The sequence below is a fragment of the Oncorhynchus kisutch genome, linkage group LG29, assembly GCF_002021735.2.
Source record: "Oncorhynchus kisutch isolate 150728-3 linkage group LG29, Okis_V2, whole genome shotgun sequence".
Classification (NCBI taxonomy): Eukaryota; Metazoa; Chordata; class Actinopteri; order Salmoniformes; family Salmonidae; genus Oncorhynchus; species Oncorhynchus kisutch.
Genome location: NC_034202.2, coordinates 418,964 through 441,375, shown reverse-complemented (window position 1 = coordinate 441,375; position 22,412 = coordinate 418,964). Strand labels below are relative to the sequence as shown.

The window sequence follows — 22,412 nt, the reverse complement described above, 5'->3', positions numbered from 1 at the left end:
GGTCCAATTGAGGTAGTATGTACATGAATGTATAGTTAAAGTGACTGTGCATGTATGATAATCAGAGAGTAGCATCAGCGTAAAAGAGGGGTTGGGGGTGGGAGGGTGAGACATACAATGCAAATAGTCAGGGTAGCCATTTTATTACCTGTTCCGGAGTCTTATGGCTTGGGGGTAAAAACTGTTGAGAAGCCTTTTTGTCCTAGACTTAGCACTCCGGTACCACTTGCCATGCGGTAGTAGAGAGAACAGTCTATGACTGTGGTGGCTGGGGTCTTTGACAATTTTTAGGGCCTTCCTCTGACACCGGCTGGTGTAGAGGTCCTGGATGGCAGGCAGCTTAGCCCCAGTGATGTACTGGGCCGTACACACTACCCTCTGTAGTGCCTTGTGGTCAGAGGCCGAGCAATTGCCGTACCAGGCAGTGATGCAACCATGCTCTCGATGTTGCAGCTGTAGAACCTTTTGAGGCTCTCGGGACCCATGCCAAATATTTTTTGTTGCCTGAGGGGGAATAGGCTTTGTCGTACCCTCTTCACGACTGTCTTGGTGTGTTTGGACCATTCTAGTTTGTTGTTGATGTGGACACCAAGGAACTTGAAGCCCTCAACCTGCTCCACTACAGCCCTGTCGATTAGAATCACTTTAAGACATGAAGATCAGTCAATCCGGAAAAGTTTCATCAAGTGCAGCCGCAATAACCCTAAAGCGCTATGTTGAAACTAGCTCTCATGAGTACCGCGACAGGAAAGGAAGACCTAGAGTTACCTCTGCTGCAGAGGATAAGTTCGTTAGAGTTACCTACCTCAGAAATTGCAGCCGAAATAAATACTTCACAGAGTTCAGGTAACCGACACATCTCAACATCAACTGTTTAGAGGAGACTGCGTGAATCAGGCCTTTATGGTCAAATTGCTGCAAAGAAACCACTAGTAAAGGACACCTATAAGAAGAAGAGACTTGCTTGGGCCAAGAAACACACAGTGGAAATCTATCCTTTGGTCTGATGAGTCCAAATATGAAATTTTTCTGAGACACAGAGTAGGTGAACAGATGATCCCGAATAGCCTATCAGAAGCTTCTGAAGCCATGACATTTTCCAAGCTGTTTAAAGGCACAATCAACTTATCGTATGTAAACTTCTGACCAGTGGAAAGCTGAGCAGGGGGCGTGGAGCTGGGTGGTTAGGACGGTTTCGGTGGAAAACCAGGATTATGGCTGGGTCGAGGATGTCCTGGGAAGGGACCCAGGACCGTTCTTCGGGTCCGTACCCCTCACAATCCACCAGGTAGTGGATGTGACCACCCAGGCGCTTGGAGTCAAGGAGGGCTTGGACGGAATTAGCCGGTGCACCGCCGGCGTCAAACGGAGGGGTACAGACTTCAACTGTAAGTGAGCGTAGCATGTACAGTTGAAGTCGGAAGTTTACATACACCTTAGACAAATACATTTAAACTCAGTTTTTCACAATTACTGACACAAGCATGGAGAAACGAAAATGTAAAAATATTCCATGATATTCTTAAGATATGTGTTAACTGAATATAAGCAAGTCATGTCTGCTAAATAGTCAAGTTAGGTTTCTCCAGAAATAAATATTTCTAAATAACAAGCTGGCTTTATTTACAAATTAGTGAGAATGTCTCACCCCATGTTCAAGAATTGCCTTTTTCTCACTCACTCTAGGTTAAATGGAAACTAAATCTCCAAAATATTGTTACTTTTTAAACAAAGCGATATTATTATTATTATTATATATAAAAGCCCCTTAGATATTCTCAGATATTCTCACAGATCCTAATGGAAAATGCCCCTTAGATATTCATTTAGAGTCCTCCAATCCTCTAAATGTAATTATACCAGCAACAGTGTGTGAAAACCTTGTGAAGACTTACAGAAAAAGTTTGACCTCTGTCATTGCCAACAAAGGGTATATAACAAAGTATTGAGAAACTTTTGTTATTGACCAAATACTTATTTTCCACCATAATTTGCTAATAAATTCATCTGGATTTCTTTTCCTAATTTTGTCTGTCATAGTTGAAGTGTACCTATGATGAAAATTACAGGCCTCTCTCATCTTTTTAAGTGGGAGAACTTGCACAATTGGTGGCTGACTAAATACTTTTTTGCCCCACTGTATATAAACATGTACGTCCGAAGGCATATAAAGGTAAGCCCTCATATGTCTGCAGATGAACATATTAATCCTTATGCATAAACGTATGTCCATATAAATATACACTCACATGCAGGAATGTTACACACATGAAGTATACAAACAGATACACACACAAACATCACAGAACAACACATACAGTACATATGTGCTTTGCTTACTGTGTCACACTCAACATTATAGACACAATGTCATGATCGTTGTAAGAAGCGGACCAAAGCGCAGCGTGGTGTGAATACATTGTTTAATGGATGATGAAAAACACGAAGTAAACTGAACAAACTAATGTGACTGCTAATGAAACATAGTGCAACCATGCAACGTAACATAGACAATCACCCACAACCCACAATGACAAAACAGGCTACCTAAATATGGTTCCCAATCAGAGACAACGACTAACACCGGCCTCTGATTGAGAACCATATCAGGCCAAACACAGAAACAGACAAACTAGACATACAACATAGAATGCCCACTCAGATCACACCCTGACCAAACAAAACATAGAAACATACAAAGCAAACTATAGTCAGGGCGTGACATACAAGCGACTATCAAATATTCCCTACTCTACTAAAGACTGATATGATACTGTTTTTGCTTTGAAATAAGGATTTTTTTTAATGACTAAGTTAAATCTAGCAGACTAAGAGAATTGGACATTTTCCAACTCTGGGCATTGCATTATTCAATCGCAGCCAGTCTTTCACAGCAGACACAGATGCTGACTTCTAAATTGACCTCTAGTCTGGACCCTGTGTGCCATTCAAAGGTAGAATGGGCAAGACAAAATATTTAATTGCCTTTGAACGGGGTATGGTAGTCAGTATCTGCCACACTGCTTTGTCTCAAGAACTGCAACGCTGCTGGGTTTTTCACGCTCAACAGTTTCCCGTGTGTATCAAGAATGGTCCACCACCCAAAGGCCATCCAGCCAACTTGACACAACTGTGGGAAGCATTGAAGTCAACATGTGGAACGCGTTTGACACCGTGGAGTGTCCATGCCCCGACCAACTCAATATTGGGAAGGTGTCCCTAATATATGGTATCCTCATGGTAAGTATTATGGTAATATAGCTACATCTTGCCTTCAGATTGGCTGGATGGAATGTCACCATAATGCTTCCACCTTGCCAATTCTCTAAGATCTACAGGAGTGGCTAGGGAATAGGGTTTTGACCAGATTTTGCATTTAGCCACTGTAATGGAACTCTGTCATTTGGCCTAACCCCAAACCACATACTGACATCCCACTCCCCCTCTCTCTCCCTCCCTCCCTCCCGCTCAGGTGGTGAAGCCCGTCCCCCTGCGACCAGACGGGAGCGAGGCAGGTTGCAAGGGGGCCGAGGATGAATCCAACACACTCACCAACGCTTCCCCCCAGCAGATCGGTGGCCTCCGCAGCCCCTCCCCTGGACACCCCTCTTCCTCCTCCTCCTCTTCCTCTGGCAGGGCCTGCAGGAAGCCTGAGTCCCCAGGGGTGCACAGGAAGAGGACCTCGCCCGTGCCAGTGAGTAGCCACACACACATACGTAGCATGCATACACACACATATGAGAACATCAGCATTGTGTTTAAGCGTACTTCATAGTATTTGAGAATGCATTGACATATAGTTTCAAGATTCAAAGTTTATTCGCCACGTGCACAGGATACAACAGATGTAAAACAGTATAGGGAAATTCTTACCTTGACTTCATAGCTCTTTCCCAAGAATGCAGTGATAATAATATAGATTTTAAAAAAATAAAAGAACTACGATGAACTATGATGTGAGTTAAAGAAACATGAGAATGCAAGACATTTTATAATAATATACCACTGATTAGATATTAACCCTCTTCACTTTGGGTTTGAAGAATTGTTAAGTCCTAAGTGACTATTTATTAGACAATAACTATGAATGGGAGAGGATTAAGACTAGTTTTTCTCTGAGGCTGTCTTGATCTAATGTTGATGTAATTTTGTTATTGTTGATTTGTTGTTGTGTAGTTTCAGAGTGGCAGGGTGACCCCCCCTCGCCGGGTGCCCTCCCCAGATGGATTCTCCCCCTACAGTCCCGAGGAGACTAGTCGCCGTGTCAACAAGGTCATGAGGGCCCGCCTCTACCTACTGCAGCAGATAGGCCCAAACTCCTTCCTGATTGGAGGAGACAGCCCTGACAACAAATACAGGGTGTTCATTGGCCCACAGGTAAGAAGTGCTCGCAGTCCACTCAGACCAATGAAAAAAGATTAGACAGAATTATTCATTGGCTCACAGGTAAGAAGTGCTCGCAGTCCACTCAGACCAATGAAAAAAGATTAGACAGAATTAAAAGACTCACGCTCAACTTTAAATCAACTCCCTCTACCCTCTAGGTAATAAAATGATTGGATAGGTGTTTAATATTACATAAATTCCACCTAGCCTATCAGAAGACAAGGTCACCGTATTGCCTATTATGCTTATGCAGTTATTTCAAATGTATAAGTAGCTAGTTGGAATTGGGCCTTTTGTGTCAGTTTGATTTAGCTGATGCAAGTTTGCGAGATTCCAACTGTCTGGCAAGATTGAGGCTAAGCTGCAACAAGACCCCAACTCTCGAGATTCCAACTGTCTGGCAAGATTGAGGCTAAGCTGCAACAAGACCCCAACTCTCGAGATTCCAACTGTCTGGCAAGATTGAGGCTAAGCTGCAACAAGACCCCAACTCTCGAGATTCCAACTGTCTGGCAAGATTGAGGCTAAGCTGCAACAAGACCCCAACTCTCGAGATTCCAACTGTCTGGCAAGATTGAGGCTAAGCTGCAACAAGACCCCAACTCTCGAGATTCCAACTGTCTGGCAAGATTGAGGCTAAGCTGCAACAAGACCCCAACTCTCGAGATTCCAACTGTCTGGCAAGATTGAGGCTAAGCTGCAACAAGACCCCAACTCTCGAGATTCCAACTGTCTGGCAAGATTGAGGCTAAGCTGCAACAAGACCCCAACTCTCGAGATTCCAACTGTCTGGCAAGATTGAGGCTAAGCTGCAACAAGACCCCAACTCTCGAGATTCCAACTGTCTGGCAAGATTGAGGCTAAGCTGCAACAAGACCCCAACTCTCGAGATTCCAACTGTCTGGCAAGATTGAGGCTAAGCTGCAACAAGACCCCAACTCTCGAGATTCCAACTGTCTGGCAAGATTGAGGCTAAGCTGCAACAAGACCCCAACTCTCGAGATTCCAACTGTCTGGCAAGATTGAGGCTAAGCTGCAACAAGACCCCAACTCTCGAGATTCCAACTGTCTGGCAAGATTGAGGCTAAGCTGCAACAAGACCCCAACTCTCGAGATTCCAACTGTCTGGCAAGATTGAGGCTAAGCTGCAACAAGACCCCAACTCTCGAGATTCCAACTGTCTGGCAAGATTGAGGCTAAGCTGCAACAAGACCCCAACTTTTACCAAATTGCATTTACAGCAATAGATTTTCATTTTAAAGGGACACTTGGAACGAAGCCCTTTATTCCATTGTTATAATGGCGCCGGTAGGGATAGCTGCTGTTTTACGGGCTCCGAACCAACTGTGCTATTTTGTTTGTTTTTTGCATTGTTTGTAAATTATTTTGTACATAATGTTTCTGCTACGTCTCTTATGAGCAAGAAGAGCTTCTGGACATCAGAACAGCGATTACTCACCTTGAACTGGACAAAGATGTTTTCTTTAATGAGTCTGACGGGAAGGATATACTGCTTAAGACCAGGACCAAATCCCTGTCATTAGCGTGAAGAAAAGATGGAGAAAAAGGGGAAAGAGAGTGGGGTGCCTTGTAAAAATTTGTCGACGAGTAGGTAAACCACCACTACCCTCTGTATTATTGGCCAACGTGCAATCGTGGAAAACAAACTGGACGATCTACGATTTAAGATTATCCTACCAACGGGACATTAAAATCGGTAATATCTTATGTTTCATAAGGATAATATAGAGCTGGCTGGGTTTTCCGTGCATCGGCAGGACAGAGCAGCTACGTCTGGTAAGACGAAGGGCTGGAGTGTATGTCTATTTGTCAATGTCTGCTGGTGCGCGATGTCTAATATTAAAGAAGTCTCGCAAAGTATTGCTCGACTGAGATAGAATACCTCATGAAAAGCTGTAGACCACACTATCTACCAATAGAGTTCTCATCTATATTATTCATAGCTGTCTATTTACCACCACACATCGATGATGGCACTAAGACCGCAGTCAACGAGCTGTATAGGGCGACAAGCAAACAAGACAATGCTCATCCAGAAGCGGTGATCCTAGTACCGGGTGACTTTAATGCAGTGTAACCTCTTTTCTACCAGCATGTAACATGTGCAACCAGAATTTGAAAAGCTCTAGACCACCTTTACTCCACACACAGAGACACATACAAAGCTTTCCCTCCATTTGGCTAATCTGACCATGATTCTGCTTACAAGCAAAAACAAAATCAGGAAGTACCAGTGACTCGCTCAATGCGGAAGTGGTCAGATTATGCAGATGCTACCCTACAGGAGTGTTTTGCTAGCACAGATTGAAATATGTTCCAGAATTCATCCAATGGCTTTGAGGAGGAGTATACCACCTCAGTCACCGGCTTCATGAACAAGTGCATCGACGACGTCATCCCCACGGTGACCGTACGCACATATCTCAACCAGAAGTCATGGATTACAGGCAGCCCCTGTACTGAGCTAAAACTGCCGCTTTCATGGAGCAGGACTCTAACCTGGAAGCTTATAAGACATTCCACTATGCCCTCAGACGAACCATCAAACAGGCAAAGCGTCAATATAGGACTAAGATTGAATCCTACAACACCGGCTCTGATGCTCGTCGGAAGTGGCAGGGCTTGCAAACTATTACGGACTACAAAGGGAAACCCAGCCACGAGCTGCCGAGTGACGCGAGCCTACCAGACGAGCTAAATGCCTTTTATGCTTGCGTCGAGGCAATCAACACTGAAGCGTACATGAGAGCACCAGCTGTTACTGACGACTGTGATCACGCTCTCCGTAGCTGATGTGAGCAAGACCTCAACTCCATAGTTCCCACAAAGCTCATCGCTAAGCTAAGCTCATCACTGACCCCGGGACTTAACACCTCTCTCTGCAACTGGTTCCTGGACTTCCTTACCCCAGGTGGTAAAGGTAGGCAACAACACATCTGCCACGCTGATCCCCTCAAAGGTGCATGCTTATTCCCCTCCTGTACTCTCTTTTCATCCACTACTGCGTAGCCAAGCACGACTCCAACACTATCATTAAGTTTGCTGATGACACAACAGTAGTAGGTCTAATCACTGACAACGAGCAGTGTGGTGTGTGGTGCCAGGACAACAACTTCTCCCTCAATGTGATCAAAACAAACGAGCTGATCGTGGACTATAGGAAGAGGAGGGCTGAACAGGCCCCCCTTCACGTAGACGGTGCTGTAGTGGAGCAGGTCGAGAATTTCAAGTTCATTGGTGTACACATCACCAACGAACTATCATGGTCCAAACACACCAAGACAGTCGTGAAGAGGGCACGACAACACCCTCAGGAGAATGAAAAGATTTGGTGTGGGTCCCCAGATCCTCAAAAAGTTAATTTGAGAGCATCCTGACCGGTTGCATCACCGCCTGGTATCACAACTGCTCAGCATCTGACAGTAAGGCGCTACAGTACGGCCCAGTACATCACTGGGGCCAAGCTTCCTGCAATCCAGGACCTTTACACTCCAGTCACCCAAGTCATAGACTGTTCTCTCTGCTACCGCAAGGCAAGCGGTACCGGAGCGCCAAGTCTAGGTCCAAAAAGCTCCTTAACAGGTACTGGTACCCCCTCTATATAGACTCGTTATTGTTATTTAATTTTCTTGTGTTACTTTTTCTTTTCTATTTACTTTAGTTTATTTAGTATATATTTTCTTAACTATATTTATTGAACTGCATTGTTGGGTAAGGGCTTGTAAGTAAGCATTTCACGGTAAGGTTGTAAGGGCGCATGTGACAATTAACATTTTATTTTATTTGATCTACTTCCACAGAGTCAGATGAAGTCATGGATACCATTTTTATGTCTCTGCATCCAGTATGAAGGAAGTTAAAGATGTAGTTTTGCGAGCCAATGTTAACTAGTGTTAACGCAATGACTAGAAGTCTATGGTATCTACTAGCATGCTAGCTTGAGCTAACGCTAGTTTTCAACTTCCTTGAAATGCTTGCAAAGACATAAAAAAAGATATCCATGAGTGCCCCTTACTCAGGGGAAGTAGATAAAGAGCCTCATTGCCAAAATCCTGAAGTATCCCTTAAGAATTTACTTTACTTGTACATTGGCCAGCTTGTTTTTTTTACCCAGCCATTTGCTACTATAGAGATGGATTGATGTAGAGCTCCATTGCCTCTTACTAAAGGTTTACACTACCTTTATCAAAAGTGATGCACTATATGTGGACTACAGTGCCATTTGGAACTCACCCAATGATTCTTAATCAGATGTAGATTAAATTGGGCTCCTGAGTGATTTTTGACTGAGTGTTCTGTCGAAAAAGGGAAGTTGCTGTAGATGTGTGTTTTTTTGCATCACTGTGTGTGCTTGTGTGTCTGTGTAGCAATTTATGAGTGTGTGCATGTGACCATAATGGAGTGTCTATGTGACCACTGTATGTATATACACACACACATTCATGAGTAACCCCCGGTCTGCATTCATCCTCTCCTCTTTCTGTAGACCTGTAGCTGTGGCCGAGGGGCATTCTGTATCCACGTCCTATTCGTCATGCTCAGAGTCTTCCAGCTGGAGCCCTCAGACCCCCTGCTCTGGAGGAAAAGCCTCAAAAACTTTGAGGTAACCTTCCAGCAACCAACCGACATGCCCTCTAACCAATCTGTATAATTCCCCTTATCCACCATAGTGCTTGAACTGTGCTGGACAGGACAATGTGGAAAGACAATATCCGTGCCAGCACAGTATGGTTCGGGTCAGCACAATAGTGTGAAAGGGGTATACATGATTTGTTGAACCCATTGTATGTAATGATTAAATTTCTAAAAATTTAAGAGCCAGAATATGTCCACTGTAGAATATGTGACTCACCACCTGGATTCGGTCTTATGTAGCAAAATTTGAAATTGTGTTTTTTTTATTTTTTACATTGGATTAAAGTAGAGACCCAGAGCTACAAAATGGTATATCATACTGCATTGTTGGGGAACAATGGGAAAGTAATTCTGCTTTGAAAGTTGATAAACTTGTAAACTCAATGGCCTTTGAATGTTTTGGTACCTAGTGAAAAGCTCTTCTTTGTTTTTATTTTTTTTATTTCACCTTTATTTAACCAGGTAGGCTAGTTGAGAACACCTTTATTTAACCAGGTAGGCTAGTTGAGAACAAGTTCTCATTTACAACTGCGACCTGGCCAAGATAAAGCATAGCAGTGTGAACAGACAACACAGAGTTACACATGGAGTAAACAATTAACAAGTCAATAACACAGTATAAAAAAGAGAGTCTATATACATTGTGTGCAAAAGGCATGAGGAGATAGGCGAATAATTACAATTTTGCAGATTAACACTGGAGTGATAAATGATCAGATGGTCATGTACAGGTAGAGATACTGGTGTGCAAAAGAGCAGAAAAGTAAATAAATATAAACAGTATGGGGATGAGGTAGGTAAATTGGGTGGGCTATTTACAGATGGACTATGTACAGCTGCAGAGATCGGTTAGCTGCTGAGATAGCAGATGTTTGAAGTTGGTGAGGGAGATAAAAGTCTTTATTTATTTATTTACTTTTGCAATTCGTTCCAGTCAAAGGCAGCAGAGAACTGAAACGAAAGGCGGCCAAATGAGGTTTAGGGATGATCAGTGAGATACACCTGCTGGAGCGCGTGCTACAGGTGGGTGTTGCCATCGTGACCAGTGAACTGAGATTTTATTTTATTTTATTTTACTAGGCAAGTCAGTTAAGAACAAATTCTTATTTTCAATGATGGCCTAGGAACAGTGGAACACTGAACTGCCTGTTCAGGGGCAGAATGACAGATTTGTACCTTGTCAGCTCGAGGGTTTGAACTTGCAACCTTCCGGTTACTAGTCCAACCATACTAGTCCAACTCTCTAACCACTAGGCTACCCTGCCGCCCAAGATAAGGTGGAGCTTTACCTAGCATGGACTTGTAGATGACCTGGAGCCAGTGGGTCTGGCACCGAATATGTAGCGAGGGCCAGCCGACTAGAGCATACAGGTCGCAGTGTTGGGTGGTATAAGGTGCTTTAGTAACAAAACAGATGGCACTGTGATAAACTGCATCCAGTTTACTGACTAGAGTATTGGAGGCTATTTTGTAGATGACATCGCCGAAGTTGAGGATCGGTAGGATAGTCAGTTTTACTAGGGTAAGTTTGGCGGCGTGAGTGAAGGAGGCTTTGTTGCGGAATAGAAAGCCGACTCTAGATTTGATTTTAGATTGGAGATGTTTGATATGAGTCTGGAAGGAGAGTTTACAGTCTAGCCAGACACCTAGGTACTTATAGATGTCCACATATTCTAGGTCGGGACTATCCAGGGTGGTGATGCTAGTCGGGCGTGCGGGTGCAGGCAGCGAACGGTTGAAAAGCATGCATTTACTAGTGTTTAAGAGCAGTTGGAGGCCACGGAAGGAGTGTTGTATGGTATTGAAGCTCGTTTGGAGGTTAGATAGCACAGTGTCCAAGGAAGGGCCAGAAGTATACAGAATGGTGTCGTCTGCTTAGAGGTGGATCAGGGAATCGCCCGCAGCAAGAGCAACATCATTGATATATACAGAGAAAAGAGTCGGCCCGAGAATTGAACCCTATGGCACCCCCATAGAGACTGGCAGAGGACCGGACAACATGCCCTCCGAATTGACACACTGAACTCTGTCTGCAAAGTAGTTGGTGAACCAGGCCAGGCAGTCATTCGAAAAACCGGCTACTGAGTCTGCCGATAAGAATATGGTGATTGACAGAGTCGAAAGCCTTGGCAAGGTCGATGAAGACGGCTGCACAGTACTGTCTTTTATCGATGGCGGTTATGATATCGTTTAGTACCTTGAGCGTGGCTGAGGTGCACCCGTGATCGGCTCGGAAACCAGATTGCACAGCGGAGAAGGTACGGTGGGATTTGAGATGGTCAGTGACCTGTTTGTTGACTTGGCTTTCGAAGACCTTAGATAGGCAGGGCAGGATGGATATAGGTCTGTAACAGTTTGGGTCCAGGGTGTCTCCTCCTTTGAAGAGGGGGATGACTGCGGCAGCTTTCCAATCCTTGAGGATCTCAGACGATATGAAAGCTAGGTTGAACAGGCTGGTAATAGGGGTTGCGACAATGGCGGCGGATAGTTTCAGAAATAGAGGGTCCAGATTGTCAAGCCCAGCTGATTTGTATGGGTCCAGGTTTTGCAGCTCTTTCAGAACATCTGCTATCTGGATTTGGGTAAAGGAGAAGCTGGAGAGACTTGGGCGAGTAGCTGCGGGGGAGGCGGAGCTGTTGGCCGAGGTTGGAGTAGCCAGGAGGAAGGCATGGCCAGCCGTTGAGAAGTTTTCGATAATCATGGATTTATCGGTGGTGACCGTAGTGCAGTGGGTAGCTGGGAGGAGGTGCTCTTGTTCTCTATGGACTTTACAGTGTCCCAGAACTTTTTGGAGTTAGAGCTACAAGATGCAAATTTCTGCCTGAAGAAGCTGGCCTTTGCTTTCCTGACTGACTGCGTGTATTGGTTCCTGACTTCCCTGAACAGTTGCATATCGATGCTATTGCAGTCCGCCACAGGACATTTTTGTGCTGGTCGAGGGCAGTCAGGTCTGGAGTGAACCAATGGCTATATCTGTTCTTAGTTCTGCATTTTTTGAACGGAGCATGCTTATCTAAAATGGTGAGGAAGTTACTTTTAAAGAATGACCAGGTATCCTCAACTGACGGGATGAGGTCAATACCTTCCAGGATACCCGGGCCAGGTCGATTAGAAAGGCCTGCTCGCAGAAGTGTTCAAGGGAGCGTTTGACAGTGATGAGGGGTGGTCGTTTGACTGCGGACCCGTATCGGATACAGGCAATGAGGCAGTGATCGCTGAGATCCTGGTTGAAGACAGTGGAGGTGTCACGACTTCCGCCGAAGTTGGCTCTCCTGCCTATTCGGGTGGTGCTTGGCGGTCGTCGTCACCGTCCTACTAGCCACTACCGATCCCTTTTTCGTTTGTCTGTTGGTTTTGTCTTATTAGTTTCACCTGTGTGTATTTTTGTTTAATTAACGTCCTTATATGTAGTAGGTTGTCCCGCCCTTGTTTTGTGCGGATTGTTTTTGTATTCATGTCATTTGGTGTAGTACTTGTGTTTTATTCTCCGGTCTATTTTGATCCTGTGTTGGATTATTCACCCTGTGTGTTGGGTTGACCGTTTTTTGTGCGCCGGAGAATAAACTGTTCGAATCACTGAAACCTGCTCTCTGCGCCTGATTCTACCCACCTTGATAAATGTGACAGAATCCCGCACCACCATGGAATCAGCAGGAGCAGCCGCGTCTCCTCTCCCATCGATGGAAGAGAGGGTCCTCCATCACACCAGCGTGCTTCACCGGATTGGTTCTGCCATGGACCAAATGATGGAGAGGATGGATCGATGGGAGAGGAGTGGCCTTCCCACCTCATCTCTAGCACCCCCTTCTCCAGCACCTCCTGTTCCTGCGACCACATCTTGCTCCGGGGCTCTTCGGCTGACACTCCCACGGGAGTATGACGGAACGGCGGCTGGGTGCCAGGGTTTCCTCCTTCAACTGGAACTATACCTGGCTACCGTGCGTCGTGCGTCCTAGTCGATTCAGGCGCAGCTGGGAATTTCATGGATCGTGGGCTTGCGTTACGGCTAGGGTTCCCCTGGTGTCGTTAGACCTACCTTTCCCCGTGCACTCCTTAGATAGCCGACCATTAGGGTCAGGAGTAATTAGGGAGGCTACGGTGCCGCTGGACATGGTAACGCAGGGGGATCATAAGGAGCAGATTAGTCTGTTCCTTATAGATTCACCTGCGTTTCCAGTGGTGTTGGGGGTTCCCTGGTTAGCTCAACACAACCCGGTGATTTCCTGGCGACAGGGGGCTCTTAAGGGGTGGTCAGAGGAGTGTTCAGGTAGGTGTATAGGAGTTTCCGTTGGTGCGACTACGGTGGAGGGTCCAGACCAAGTTTCCACCGTGCGCATTCCCTCTGAATATGCCGATTTGGCTATCGCCTTCAGTAAAAAGAGGGCGACCCAATTACCACCTCATCGTCGAGAGGACTGCGCGATAAACCTTCTGGAGAACGCTGCACTTCCTAGGAGTCACGTGTATCCATTGTCCCAGGAGGAGACGGTAGCGATGGAAACATATGTTGCTGAATCGCTGGGACAGGGGTACATTCAGCCCTCCGCATCACCCGTCTCCTCAAGCTTCTTTTTTGTGAAGAAGAAGGATGGAGGTCTGCGTCCGTGCATTGATTATAGAGGTCTAAATTCCATCACAGTGGGGTTTAGTTACCCACTACCTCTCATCGCTACGGCGGTGGAATCATTTCACGGGGCGCGATTCTTCACAAAACTGGACCTGAGGAGCGCGTATAATCTGCTGCGTATCCGGGGAGGAGATGAGTGGAAAACCGCATTTAGTACTACATCTGGTCATTATGAGTACCGCGTCATGCCATACGGGTTGAAGAATGCTCCAGCCATCTTCCAATCCTTCATAGATGAGATTCTCCGAGACCTGCTCGGGCAGGGAGTGGTAGGGTACATCGATGACATCTTGATCTATTCTGCCACACGCATGTGTCTCTGGTGCGTAAGGTACTTGGGCGACTGCTGGAGCATGACCTGTATTGCAAGGCGGAGAAATGTGAGTTTTTCAAACAGTCCGTTTCCTTCCTGGGGTATCGTATTTCCACTTCCGGGGTGGTGATGGAGGATGACCGCGTTACAGCCGTGCGTAATTGGCCGACTCCGACCACGGTGAAAGAAGTGCAGCGGTTTTTAGGGTTTGCCAATTACTACCGGAGGTTTATCCGGGGTTTTGGTCAGGTGGCTGCTCCCATCACCTCACTGCTGAAGGGAGGACCGGTGCGCTTGCGCTGGTCAGCAGAGGCGGGCAGAGCCTTCAGTCGTTTGAAGGAGCTGTTCACAAATGTGCCCGTATTGGCGCATCCGGACCCCTCTTTAGCGTTCATAGTGGAGGTGGATGCGTCCGAGGCTGGGGTCGGAGCCGTGCTGTCCCAACGCTCGGGCGTGCCACCCAAGCTCCGCCCGTGTGCTTTCTTTTCGAGCAAGCTCAGCCCAGCGGAGCGAAACTATGATGTGGGGGACTGGGAGTTGTTAGCTGTAGTCAAGGCTCTGAAGGTGTGGAGACATTGGCTTGAGGGGGCTAAACACCCTTTTCTCATCTGGACTGACCATCGTAATCTCGAGTATATCCGGGCAGCGAAGAGACTAAATCCACGTCAGGCTAGATGGGCCATGTTTTTTACCAGGTTCCGGTTTTCCCTCCCATACCGGCCAGGCTCCCAGAACACCAAAGACGACGCGCTGTCCCGCCTCTATGATACCGAGGAGCGGTCCGTTGAGCCAACTCCCATCATTCCATCGTCATGTCTCGTGGCACCGGTGGTATGGGAGGTGGACGCGGAGATAGAGGAGGCCTCACGGTCAGAGCCGGCCCCCCCTAACTGTCCAGTGGGGACTCAGTACGTGCCGAGGGGGGTCCGGGACAAGCTGATCCGGTGGGCTCATACTCTCCCCTCCTCGGGTCATCCTGGCATCGAGAGGACAGTGCGGAGTCTGAGAGGGAGATACTGGTGGCCCATGCTGGCTAAAGACGTGAGATTTTATGTCTCCTCCTGCTCAGTGTGTGCTCAGAGCAAGGCTCCTCGGCACCTGCCTAGAGGGAAATTACAACCCCTCCCCGTTCCACAACGGCCGTGGACACACTTATCGGTGGACTTTCTTACCGACCTTCCCCCGTCCCAGGGAAGTACTACGATCCTGGTCGTTGTGGATCGGTTTTCTAAGTCCTGTCGTCTCATCCTGTTGCCCGGTCTCCCTACGGCCCTGCAGACTGCGGAGGCCTTGTTTAGCCATGTCTTCCGGCACTATGGGGTGCCTGAGGACATTGTTTCTGGTCGGGGTCCCCAATTCACGTCCAGAGTGTGGAGGGCGTTTATGGAGAGACTGGGGGTCTCGGTCAGCTTAACCTCAGGTTTTCACCCCGAGAGTAATGGGCAGGTGGAGCGCGTAAACCAGGATGTGGGCAGGTTTCTGCGGTCCTATTGCCGGGACCGGCCTGGTGAGTGGGCAAGGTATGTTCCCTGGGCTGAACTAGCTCAGAACTCCCTACGCCACTCCTCAACTAACTTGTCCCCTTTTGAGTGTGTGTTAGGTTACCAGCCGGTCCTGGCCCCATGGCATCAGAGCCAGACCGAGGCTCCTGCGGTGGAGGAATGGGTACAGCGCTCCAAGGACACCTGGAAAGCCGTTCAGGACTCACTACGGTTAGCGGGAGAACGGCAGAAGAGGAGCGCTGACCAGCACCGCAGTGAGGCCCCCGTGTTTGCACCGGGGGACAGGGTCTGGCTCTCGACCCGAAACCTGCCCCTCCGCCTGCCCTGTCGGAAGCTGGGGCCGCAGTGTGTGGGGCCGTTCAAAGTCCTGAGGAGAATAAACGAGGTGTGTTACAGGTTACAACTTCCTAGGTATTACTGTATTAACCCCTCGTTTCATGTGTCTCTCCTCAGGCCGGTGGTGGCTGGTCCCCTGCAAGAAGGTGAGGTGCCTGAGGTCCCTCCGCCCCCTCTGGACATCGAGGGGTCCCCGGCATACACAGTTCGGGGCATTCTGGATTCGAGATGCCGGGTGGGGGGCCTACAGTACCTCGTGGACTGGGAGGGGTACGGTCCGGAGGAGAGATGCTGGGTTCCGGTGGGGGACATTTTGGACCCTTCTCTCCTGAGAGATTTCCACCGCCTCCACCTGGATCGCCCAGCACCTCGTCCTCCGGGTCGTCCTCAAGGACGGTGGTGGCGCTCTGCGGGGGCTGCGCGTCAGAGGGGGGGGTACTGTCACGACTTCCGCCGAAGTTGGCTCTCCTGCCTATTCGGGCGGTGCTCGGCGGTCGTCGTCACCGTCCTACTAGCCACTACCGATCCCTTTCTCGTTTGTCTGTTGGTTTTGTCTTATTAGTTTCACCTGTGTGTATTTTAGTTTAATTAACGTCCTTCTATGTAGTAGGTTGTCCCGCCCTTGTTTTGTGCGGGATTGTTTTTGTATTCATGTCATTTGGTGTAGTACTTGTGTTTTATTCTCCGGTCTATTTTGATCCTGTGTTGGATTATTCACCCTGTGTGTTGGGTTGACCGTGTTTTTTGTGCGCCGGAGAATAAACTGTTCGAATCACTGAAACCTGCTCTCTGCGCCTGATTCCACCCACCTTGATAAAACGTGACAGGAGGTGTATTTGGTGGCCAGTTGGTCAGGATGACGTCTATGAGGGTGCCCTTGTTTACAGATTTAGGGTTGTACCTGGTGGGTTCCTTGATGATTTGTGTGAGATTGAGGGCATCTAGCTTAGATTGTAGGACTGCCGGGGTGTTAAGCATATCCCAGTTTAGGTCACCTAACAGAACAAACTCTGAAGCTAGATGGGGGGCAATCAATTCACAAATGGTGTCCAGGGCACAGCTGGGAGCTGAGGGGGGTCGGTAGCAGGCAGCAACAGTGAGAGACTTATTTCTGGAGAGAGTCATTTTTTAAATTAGTAGTTCGAACTGTTTGGGTATGGACCTGGAAAGTATGACATTACTTTGCAGGCTATCTCTGCAGTAGACTGCAACGCCTCCCCCAGTTCTATCTTGACGGAAAATGTTATAGTTGGGTATGGAAATCTCAGAATTTTTGGTGGCCTTCCTAAGCCAGGATTCAGACACGGCAAGGACATCAGGGTTAGCAGAGTGTGCAAAAGCAGTGAGTAAAACAAACTTAGGGAGGAGGCTTCTGATGCTGACATGCATGAAACCAAGGCTTTTTCGATCACAGAAGTCAACAAATGAGGGTGCCTGGGGACATGCAGGGCCTGGGTTTACCTCCTCATCACCCGCAGAACAGAGGAGGAGTAGTATGAGGGTGCGGCTAAAGGCTATCAAAACTGGTCGCCTAGAGCGTTAGGGACAGAGAATAAAAGGAGCAGATTTCTGGGCATGGTAGAATATATTCAGGGCATAATGCGCAGACAGGGGTATGGTGGGGTGCGGATACAGCGGAGGTAAGCCCAGGCAATGGGTGATGATAAGAGAGGTTGTATCTCTGGACATGCTGGTTATACTGGGTGAGGTCACCGCATGTGCGGCAGGTGGGACAAAGGAGGTATCAGAGGTATGAAGAGTGAAACTAGGGGCTTCATTGTAAACTAAAACAATGATAACTTACCTGAACAACAGTATACAAGGCATATTGACTTTTGAGAGAGACATACAGCGAGGCATACAGTAATCGCAGGTGTTGATTGGGAGAGCTAGCTAAAACAGCAGGTGAGACAACAACAGCTAATCAGCTAGCACAACAACAGCAGGTAAAATGGCGTTGACTAGGCAGAGAGGGTCGGATTAACTACACACAGAGCCTGAGTTCGCGGCTGGGGCCGACAGATAAAAACATAAACAAACAGAATGGAGTACCGTGATTAATGGACAGTCCAGCAGGCATCAGCTATGTAGCCAAGTGATCACAGTGTCCAGTAGGCATCAGCTATGTAGCCAAGTGATCAGTGTCCAGGGGGCAGCAGTAGATGGGACAGGGAAGCCACCACTACGCTAGCGACACAGCGTTTAAAGTTAGTAGCCCGGGGCGGTATGGGGGGGTTGGCAGGGAGATGTGCCTGCTAGCAGGGAGATGTGCCTGGCTCACGGCTAACTGGTGCTAGCTTCGTGTCAGTGGCGTTAGCCAAGGTCCAGAGTTTACAGCAAGGATCCGGTGGAGTATTGGGCTCTAGCCGTGTATGAGTGTGGTTCGGGTGAACAGCTGAGTAGGCCGGGAAGTGGGCCTCAGGGATAGCTTCGGTACTGCGTGCAAGCTAGCTGTGAAGATAAGAAGTAGTGGTCCAGGGATTGCGGCAGGAATCCGGCGTTGTTGTGGAGAGACAGTTCGATACTGGTAGACTGGCGAGTATTATCCAGGCAAAAAAGAAACTGTCTGGCTGTGCAGAAGGTAAAAGCCGCTAGCAGTGGCTAACAATGACTAAATAGCTTGTAGCTAGTTAGCTGGTTAGCTTCTGAATGTGTTCTAAAATTAAAAATAGCGATTCCGTATCACATTGGGTGAGGCAGGTTTTAATCAAATTAAAAATCGAAGAGAGATTGAAAATAAATATGGGTCCAGTGAGTGGTTGGGCTGGCTGGGGACACGGCGATTCAGACAGTTAGCAGGCCTGTGCTAACAAGCTAACAGTTAGTAGGCCGGGGCTAAACAAGCTAGCAGTTAGCAGACCGGGGCTAAACAAGCTAGCAGTTAGTAGACCGGGGCAGGCTAGCAGTTAGCAGGCCGAATTAGCAAGCAAGCCGATAGCAAGGGCTAGAAAGTTAGCCTTTGGGGGATGTCGCGATGGGGATAAGTCTGTTTATGCCTCTTCATGCGGTGACATCGATAGACCGGTCGTGGAATTAGTAGGGTTCCAAATAGCTCTAGGTAGCTAAGCAGGCCTAGCTGGTTAGCATAATGGGCCTTCAGCGGGCATCGCGCCTGAGTCCTCGGGCAGATTATGTCGGTATTCCAGTCGTAGGGGATCTGCGGGGTTCCATGCCCCGTACCGGCTGTAGAAGGGGTCAGGATATTGTAGCCCAGGAGTATGCTTCGGTGGTAGCACAGGAGCTCTGGCCGGGCTAGCTTCAAGCTAAGTGGATGGAAACACTAGCCAGGAGTAGTCATCCGGGGTTGCGGTTAGCTAGTTGTGAAGATCCAGATGAAAATGTTCCGTTTGCGGTGGGAATCCGGGGATGAAAATAATAGGTCCGATATGCTCTGGTTAGAATCGCGTTGTTCAAACTGGCGAGAGCTTTCCGAGCTAAAGGTTTGCTGACTGATAGCTGGTAGTTAGCTGGCTAGCTTCAGTTGAGGGATTCCAGATCCGAAGTAAATATAAATACTTTAGAAAAAAAGCAGATCTAAGCTACATTGGGTGAGGCGGGTTACAGGAGAGTATTTAGGGTATTTAGTTGAGGTTTAGCAAAATATTTTAAAAGATATACGAAGAAAAATATGTAAAAACGATATATACAAGGGACACGTCAGGACAAGACGTCTGACTGCTACGCCATCTTGGATTCGCCTACACCCATTCAGCATCGTTCACACCCTCTTAAAGTGTAGCCCCACCCATCTTGTTTCGAGCGCACACTTGACGCTCTGGCCAATGATTTGTTTACCTATGGATAACATGAAAACAGTCTAACCATCTCTGCTGGCAACAATCTCATTACGCTTCTTTGTAGATGTTTACTGACACGGACCGTATTCAAACATGTGATGTACACATTAGCTTAAGACATGTAGCTAGCTAGTTAAACAATGAACCTAGCTAGGTAAACAATGTGTAAAATAACACGCGTAACGTTGGCTAACGAGCCAGCCAGCTAACGTTAGCTAGTTAAACAACAATGAACATAGTGCCAAATCATGTCGTTTCTACACTGCATGAATATGCTGGGAACTAACTAACCAGGTTCAATGTTAGCTAGCTAAAATTAGGCTCTAACTAGCAAAGCACACAGCTCTGGAATACGAAAAATAGGGAGCAAGCCAGTTGGGGAGCCAGCCAGCTAACGTTAGCTAGCTAGCTAACAGTACACTTTAGCTTGAAATGAAGCCACTTTCTGTCAAAATTAGAAACATGTAATATCTAAAAATTCTGCTAGCTAATGCTAGATTATCTTACCTGTGTACATCATCATGCATGATGGACGCATCTCCCTGTCATGGATGCCATGCCAGAGTTGCCCTTAGTTTGAAGATGTAATCCGGTTTTCTCTTTAGCTATCCAACTCTATTTCCACTGATTTCAAAACTTGATCCTCCAGAGAGTGGACACTTAGCTATGCAGCTCCACTACACAATACATTTTTTTTAAAGCTGTGTTCGACAGGATTACCAACAGACTGACTAGCTCAAATAGACAGAAGTCCTCTATTTGGTAGACCAATCATCTCTCCTCTCTCAGCATGTCCAGCCCACTCATTAGCTCAGCCAATCATGGCTAGTGTTAAGGTTGCTGGCTTTTTCTTTGGCTTAACCAACAAGGCTCGTAATTTAGCAATTTTATTCGTATTTACAAATGGCATACAAGTTTGTTATTACGGCACATGAAAGTTCACATGTTCGAGAAAGGCATTTCTGCCCAAAAAATGCATTTTGATTAAAAAAAAATATTTTTACATTCAAATGGCTCTTGTGTGAAGTCGTGACTTGTGACATACGTCTCGTTTCCTGAATCGGGTCGCATATGTCCATTTACATTGAGGATAACTTTCAGTGACTTGCACTGTATTGAATGCACGTTAGAAAAACTTAGATACTTCATCATGGGTAAGGTTGACCTCTATGGTAAACTGGCTCCGGGGTGATGTATCCCCTAGGGACAGATCTAGGATCATCTTCCTCTGCCCCAATCCTAGCCTTAATCACAAGTGGGGGTAATGCTAAACTGACCCAAGATCAGCATCTAACTGTATCATTGTCTCCACGTCGTCCAGGTGGAGAGCTTGTTCCAGAAGTATCACAATCGCCGCAGCTCGCGCATCAAGGCGCCATCGCGCAACACCATCCAGAAGTTTGTTTTGCGCATGTCTAACCCCCACACGTCCTGTCCATCCAGCACCTCCAGCGCCTCCAGCAACGAGAGCAGGTAGAGTAGACACACGCACGCACATGAACAGTCAATCGCACACAGATACACCAGGTTTAGATGTACTGTAAAACCTATTTTGCCAGAAGGCCCTTGAATACGTCCAAGTTGTATTTTGATACATGTTTAGATTTTTACATTAACAGCACACTGATTCTTTGGAGAACCAAAAATGTTACTGGCTAATTTTTCCTTTATTTGTATCTTTCCTTTCTTTTTCCATCTTTCTGTCTCTTAATGTTTCTCTCCCCTGTACCTCTCTCTCGTGCTCACTCTCTCGCGCTCTTTTGTGCTCTCTCTCGCTCTCTCTCCCTTTGTTCCTATCTCCCATGTCTTTCTTCATCCCTCTTTCTTTCCCCTAATCGATTTCTCTCTCTATCCATCGTTCCCTCTCTCCCCCCTCTCTGTCAGTAGTCTGAAGGATGAGGAGGAGCAGATGTGTCCTATCTGTCTGTTGGACATGCTGGACGAGGAGAGTCTGACTGTGTGTGAGGAGGGCTGCAGGAACAAGCTGCACCACCACTGCATGTCCATTTGTGAGTACAACTGTACACTATCAAAAACGGTGGAGGCTGGTGACTTGACAAATTGAGGAGAATGAGACCCACGGTATAGGCGTGGACCGCACAAAGACGACAAAGTGTGTTTCAAACTGTTTTAACCTAAAACATTTAATAAAGATACATATAGTAACATATTATGCGAGTGTGAATGAGGGCTACTTAAAGTGTTGGGAAGGGATCACAGCAGTGATAAAATGAGGGCATGAGGCATGAGTTGAGGTGTTCAGAGGCTTGACTTCCTGATTGCACGTTGAGGTGTTCAGAGGCTTCAGTGCAGGACAGGCTCATCTTGGACAGATGGTGTTGGAGAAGAGCTCTACTCTTCCACTGAGGGCAGGACAGGATTTGACTGAGAAGACAAAAAAAACAACACAGTTAGACAAAAGAGCTAAGAATGAGCTAGTCCAAGCAAGGACTAAAATCACATTGATTTTTAATAATGTGATTGTGTTTGTGTATGTGATTGACTCTACATACAGTAATGAGAGAAAATTGACAGGGCTACTCAATGCTTGAAAAGTAAACATTCAATGTGCCAATGGATGAGAGGGCACATGAGACACATGGCTTCAGTTCATATCAGAGAGTTGACACTGACATTTGAGTGGAGTGGTCATCTCCTCTTAACCCTTTGACAAGTACCAACAAAAGGGTGTGATCATTCTATTGTGGTCCCTGCAGCATACGCTCAAACCAGTGTGATTAGAACGCTTATTTAGAACGTCCAGTTTAGATTGATACAACAATCAGTATTTGAGC

The 22,412-nt window shown here is 46.9% G+C and overlaps 1 protein-coding gene across 2 annotated transcripts in view; it reads left to right on the top strand.

Annotated features, from left to right (window-relative positions):
- LOC109875910 (mitogen-activated protein kinase kinase kinase 1-like) overlaps positions 1–22,412 on the top strand; it is a 224,540-nt gene that overhangs the window by 141,999 nt on the left and 60,129 nt on the right. Inside the window, exons 3-7 of one of the 2 annotated variants that reach the window (XM_031809242.1) lie at positions 3,473–3,694; positions 4,177–4,377; positions 8,894–9,010; positions 20,939–21,090; positions 21,505–21,626. In XM_031809242.1, the coding sequence (XP_031665102.1) occupies positions 3,473–3,694; positions 4,177–4,377; positions 8,894–9,010; positions 20,939–21,090; positions 21,505–21,626 (814 nt within the window). Of the gene's footprint in view, positions 1–3,472; positions 3,695–4,176; positions 4,378–8,893; positions 9,011–20,938; positions 21,091–21,501; positions 21,627–22,412 lie in introns of both variants that reach the window. The other variant, XM_031809241.1, reaches the window with a different exon arrangement.